Source organism: Lutra lutra, chromosome 6 (genome assembly GCF_902655055.1).
Source record: "Lutra lutra chromosome 6, mLutLut1.2, whole genome shotgun sequence".
Classification (NCBI taxonomy): domain Eukaryota; kingdom Metazoa; phylum Chordata; class Mammalia; order Carnivora; family Mustelidae; genus Lutra; species Lutra lutra.
In genome coordinates this window covers 144014351-144020369 of record NC_062283.1, presented here as the reverse complement: position 1 = coordinate 144020369, position 6019 = coordinate 144014351, and the positions used below count along the sequence as shown (strand labels likewise).

The following is a 6019-nucleotide window of genomic DNA, read 5'->3' as shown; positions in this document are numbered from 1 at the left end:
GGAAAAGTACAAAGAGAAGACGTGGACCTGCTTTTTAGAATCGTGAAATATTAGCGCTGGTTAAATCCTTGGGTGGAACGAAGTCTGATCCGGGAGACGGAGCTCCAGGGTCTCGAACCCGCCGGCCCTGGGCTCGCCGCGCCATCTGCGACCGCTCACTGCCTCCCAGAGTCCGAGCCGAGCACTGCTGCAGATAAGACGCTGTCCCCTCCGCCCCCACCCCGAGGTTGGGGTGGGGACACCACGCGCAGCCACCACGCCTTCCTCGCCGGTAGGCTGGGGAGGAGAGAGGGTTTGGGATCAGCGGTGGGTCCCCGGACCGGTATTCTGAACGCACAGGGAGAGGTGGTAGCGGAACCTTTCTCCTCCGCTTCGCTCTCGCTTCCCCCCGAACCCAGTTGGCGTCGGACCCAGTGGTGGAGTCTTATAAACATGGAGACAGCAGGTGCTGAACGTGGGCTACCGTCCTCAGGTCTCGAGGCTCCGGGTTCCACAGACGATCGGCTTTTCCTGGTGAAAGGTGTGGTGCGGTGAGGTGCTGGTGTCGGGGCGAGCTCTTCCCGGGCCTGCGCTGGAGCCGCCATTCCCATACACACCCCGCCCTGGGCGACCTAACCTTGGGTTGCCCCTGAGTTTAGCCGGTGGGGATCGGCTGGTCAGGGGTCGTGCGGGGTGCAGGGTGAAGACTCCCGTGGGCTGGGGGGCTGGTCCCGTGAGGTGTCCTGTGTGCTGCATTTTCCCCATCCCCGCTGCAGTTTCTCCCGTCCCTTGCCCTACCTTTCACTAGCTTGTTTTCCTTCCCGGGAGAAACTCCCAAACCGTCCCTGGGAAGAGAGAAAGGGACCCTGGGCCAATTCCCAGCACTTGGAAACGACCCCGCAGAATGATCTCAGGAACCAGAGGTCGTGAGGTCACACAGGTTTCGCACCCCTATCGTTTACCTTTGGCCAGAGCTGACTAGCTTTCGTTCTCACATTTCAAAGTGACTTAAAATGTAATTGAAATAGTGTCTGAACTTACTTGGGTACATCTTAAGGTGGTTTTTTTTCTCTTTCTCTCTTTCTTTTTAATATCTCTCCTCGCCCTACCCCCAAAACTCTTGGCAGGTGGAGTTTTCCTTGGTACTGTGGCTGCAGCAGGAATGCTAGCCGGATTTGTTACAACATTATCATTGGCTAAAAAGAAAAGCCCTGAATGGTTCAATAAGGTTTGTGACTCGGAAATCCATTCATAGCATTGTTATTGTTTACAGATAACTGGCAGCTGTTTTGCATGGGAGAAGTAAAGAAAGTGTTGGTGGCCTTTCATGTTGTTTTAAGAAGTAAACCTACATACGTAGATTCAAGAAGTGTACAAATTAACCAGTGGCCTTTATTTTCATTTAGAAAGAAGTATTTAGGGAGACCTGGGTGGTTCAGTTGGTTAAGTGTCTGCCTTCAACTGGGGTCATGATCTTGGAGTCCTAGGATCAAACCCCACGTGGGGCTCTCTTCCCAGTGGAGAGCCTGCTTCTCCTTCTCCCTCTGTGCCCTCTCTCTCTCTCTCTCAATACATAAATGAAATCTTTATTTAAAAAAAAAAAGAAAAGAAAAGAGAAGTATTTAGTTATGTGCTTTCTTTTTCTTAAATTTTAGCAGAACAAGACTTGGAAAGCTATCCAGTACATTTCCTGTTCACAACATGACTAAGTCTAAATCGGGGTAATTCCCTATCAGTTGTAAGAGGCCCAGTATTTTATACACCTCTGGGGGATAAAATGATTCCAGTTAAATTCTTGACACAATACTGATTCCCAGCGGCATTTCTATTTACTTATTTATTTAAGCTTTACACCCGGCCTGGGGCTTGAATGATCCCAAGATCAGGAGTCTCGTACTCTACTGACTGAGCCAGCCAGGTGCCCCACCAGAGGCATTTCTGTTTCAGAAATGTTCAATTGTTGAAGTAAAGTGCATCTTACCATTGATGAAAAACATGGGTCGGCTCCTTGAGCCCAGAGATCACACGTGCTTTGTGCTGCTGCAGCCCTGCTCCCCAGAAAAGTGCCTGACACATCAGGGCTCAATCAGTTTGGGTTGAATGACCATAAACTACTTAAGGCAGAAAATTCTTACTCTGTGAGCAAGACTAAGTAATCACTCATGTGGTCATACCCCAGTTGATGAGGATTTTTCTTCTCATTGACTTGTCATTACTTGTTTTCATGTGTCCTGTCTCTGCCCTCTTCGTCCCATATGATTTATTTATCCATCATTTCATTGCTTCAGATGTTAACTTGGGATCTTTTCTGTGTCAGGCACTGTGCTAGCTGGGTACAGGAGACAGAAGAATGAACAAAACATCTGCCTTCCAGGAAGCTAGCATCTGGTGCAGGAGACAGATACTAAATATTGACACAATTAACTATATAATTATAATTTGATGTTTGCTTGGAAGAACAGCATTACATGAAAAATCATAAACCAGTCAAGTTCCCTCTCCACTTAAATTTTTAATAATTGGATATCATGCTTAAGCATTGTAAATACCGTAAAGGAAAAAGACCACATTTAAGATGCTTTTGCTTCCCATCTGCATACTCGAGGCTTAAATGGAACTACTGAAATCACTGTGATGAAACTGTGGTCATTTTCCCCCTGTATTACAGAATATTTTCAGTGCAGAAATACATCTTGTCAAAGGAATCAGTAAGGCCTAACTGATAGCAACGTTTTAACAGTACAATTTGCATAGATTTCTAATCCAAAATTACCAGTTAACCTTTGGGTCACAGACCTTTCTGAGAATCTCATGAAAGTTACGGATTCTTAGGGAAAAAAACTACATACCCACAATTACAACTTGGTATTCTATTTTGTGGTTCTAAGATTTGATTATCACACATGCCCCATCAAACATGGTGGTTGTCAAGCTGTGGTCCACAGAACCCTAGGATCCTTGAGACTCTTTTGAGGGTCTGTAAAGTCAAAACTATTTTCATAATAATCCTAAGGCATTTGCGGGGGTAAAACTGCTGGTGCCTTAGGGTAATCAAGGCAGTGGCACCAAACTACTAGTAGTCATTGTGTTCTCTGTTACCATGCCTCTGCAGTTTCAAAAACAAAACAAAACAAAACCAAAAAAACCTCGTTGCATAAGAATGTCCTTGTTATAGCAGTAAAAGTGTTGATTTTATTAAATCTTAACACTTGATTACTATTCCACATGAAGAAATGGGAAGTATCATAAAGCCCTTCTGATCTATACCAGAGACGTTTTTCTCTAGGAAAAGCAATTGTATGATTAAGTTGCATGCTGAACCCACTGCTTTTTTTCATGTAATATCATATTGTATTTGCAAGAGCAACTGACAAACTATAGTTATTCAGAAGTGGGTATTTGGCAGGTGTTATCTTCAAAATGAACAAGATGAGCCTGTCATCTCTCAAGCAAGCGCTTGTCGGTATTTGTTGGCAATGAAAAAAATTGAAGCTTGCAAGTGAAAATTAGATCTTAGGAAGCTTGCCATTGGGAGCATGATAGGTGCTCGATAACGTAAGGCTTTCCTGATGAGATTGCTGGTAATATTAATAATGTGAAATTTTAAATATTTAATAAATGGTGTCAGCCTTGGAAAGATCTGCATAACTTGGTAAATCAGTGTTTTCTGAATGATCCTAATGCATGTATAAAAGGCCCATTCGAAATACAAAAGAGACAAATGGATTTTAATGTAACAAAGTGCAAAAAACTCATGGGTCTGACTTCTGATTCCAGAGTACAGATAGCTATTCGGGAAGTTTCGGTGGAGTGTCAGAGAAGGGAGGCTGTTAAAATACTTGTCCCTTTTCCAACCACAGATCTCTGGAAGACTGGATTTTATTCACATTCTTCCATCAAAAAACATATTGCAACAGATTGAATACAGAAGCATTTATGAAAATTCATCTGTCCTTTATTTTTTTATTTTTTTTTTAAGATTTTATTTGTTTATTTGACAGAGATCACAAGTAGGCAGAGAGGTATGCAAGAGGGTGGGAGAAGCAGGCCCCTGCTGAGCAGGGAGCCCGATGCGGGGCTCAATCCCAGGACACTGGGATCGTGACTGAGCCGAAGGCAGAGGCTTAACCCATTGAGCCACCCAGGTGCCCCTATCTGTACTTTATTTCTAAGCACATTTTTCCACTGTGATGTCTCAACCTACAGGTGATGGCAGCCCCCACAAAGCCCTCTACAGTAGAGAGTTCCTACCTGCTCCACCGAGAGGTGGCAGCAGCTTGCGTTCTCAAGTGGCCCTCTGGTTCCTCACTTGTCATCCTTCTCTCCTAGACCTCAGCCTTGCTCTGCTCACAATAATTCATTAGCATCCACAGAACCTTTAATTGGTTTTCTTAAAAGAGGTATTGCTGACTGGAAAGGCTGGCTTGTATTTAAACTCTGCCCTTTGTGCAAATGCCAGACTTTCTCAATAGCATTTTAGAGGAAACTTTGTTTTGAGCATAATTACTAAATCTGACCAGAATACAGTTACAGTACCACCCGTATTGCTCAATACTAAGACACTGCATGTCTGCTTTTCCATGGCACTAATTTTTGTTAAAGTGTTCTGAAACTTGAGTTCTTGATGGAACCATTTTCACGACTACATTTTCACGGCTTTTAAAGCCGACCAGAGGGCCCATGGAAAGAAAATTTTCTTGAAGAGACAAAAGTTCCTCAGATGTAGTAACTTAGTTCCTGTAACTAAGCTCGGTTTTTCCCTATCCTGCTTCAGGAATCTGATTCTTCTTCCTCTTCCTCCTCCTCCTCTTCGGGCACATGGCTCCTTGTGCTCAACTCCAGTGCCGTTTGGTTGATTGATGCTTCACTGTCAACATGAACCAACATATCAGGTGACTGTTCAGGTGCAGGCTGAGAAGACAACATCTCATCCCCTCTCCTAGAACTAATCATTGATTGGAGGGCTAGTTCTTCAACCTTGAGCCGGTTCAACTGGTCGTGCAAGGCCGCCTTCAACCCTCATCTGTCCTTTATTAAGCCAAACATTTAGAAGATTAATCAAAACGTAAAACATCGCTTCTTGGCACTAAATTCTTCTGTAAGGCAGTTGTTTTCATAAGAATAGGTTTCTATTCACCTATACTGGGTTGATTTTTTTTTTTTTTAAGATTTATTTATTTGACAGAGAGAGATCACAAGTACACAGAGAGGCAGGCAGGCACCACCCGCCCCCCGCACCCCCCTCTGCTAAGCAGAGAGCCCCACACGGGGCTCGATCCCAGGACCCTGAGATCATGACCTGAGCCGAAGGCAGAGGCTTTAACCCACTGAGCCACCCAGGCGCCCCTACTGGGTTGATTTTTAAATGAATACTTAAATGAATACTTTTAAATGAATACTTAAAATTAAAATTAAATTAAAAATTTTAAATTAATACTTAAAATTTAAGAATTTCTTAGTTTTTTAATATATTAAATATTCGTAAGTATAATCCACAGAAGCAGAAGTCCTTGGGATCCAAGTAGAAATGGATCCTGAGACCGGAAAGTTTGAGAACTACTGTTCTGGCTGGTTAAATATGTTGTGTAAAGTTCTGCCTCTCCTCTGGGGGAGCATCTGAATGAGAGCATCACCACTGATCCAGACCGTGTCTGAGAGGCTCAGAGGTTCTGGAGCAGGTAATGCATTTACACTTAGCAAGTGCCGGTTTAAGAATCCCACTTAGGCAGTGTATTTCAGAGTCGCCGCCTGGCAGTTTTCCCTGACATTAGTAGTGAAGATAATATCTAGCACTTGAATGCTTACCACGTGCTGGCTCCTGCTGCTCCTTGAACCCCCATCACAGCCCCATGAGACAATGTTATTAGGTTGTCCCCATTAAACTGAGGCATGGACGGATTAAACAACTTGCTCACCAGGGCACTCTTTCCATCTTATTCTTGATGAGGAAATTATACTATTTTTAGCAATTTTTTACTTAAATAGACTTCTGTCCACTAACCTGGAATCGAAGCATTCGTTATAATACAGATACAGATTG

General features: G+C 43.8%; 2 protein-coding genes across 3 annotated transcripts in view; one reads left to right on the top strand and one right to left on the bottom strand.

Moving 5' to 3' along the window:
* The first annotated feature begins 284 nt into the window (after positions 1-284).
* The window catches only part of TMEM242 (transmembrane protein 242), a 31570-nt gene continuing 25835 nt past the window's right edge, over positions 285-6019 (top strand). The window contains exons 1-2 of one of the 2 annotated variants that reach the window (XM_047733364.1): positions 285-520; positions 1107-1207. In XM_047733364.1, the coding sequence (XP_047589320.1) occupies positions 433-520; positions 1107-1207 (189 nt within the window). In that variant the 5' untranslated portion in view covers positions 285-432. The remainder of the gene's footprint in view (positions 521-1106; positions 1208-6019) is intronic. The other variant, XM_047733363.1, reaches the window with a different exon arrangement.
* Positions 4677-4991, bottom strand: LOC125102307 (snRNA-activating protein complex subunit 5-like). Its single transcript, XM_047733365.1, has one exon. It carries the CDS (start codon positions 4930-4932, stop codon positions 4750-4752), a length of 183 nt encoding a protein of 60 aa, XP_047589321.1. The 5' UTR covers positions 4933-4991; the 3' UTR covers positions 4677-4749.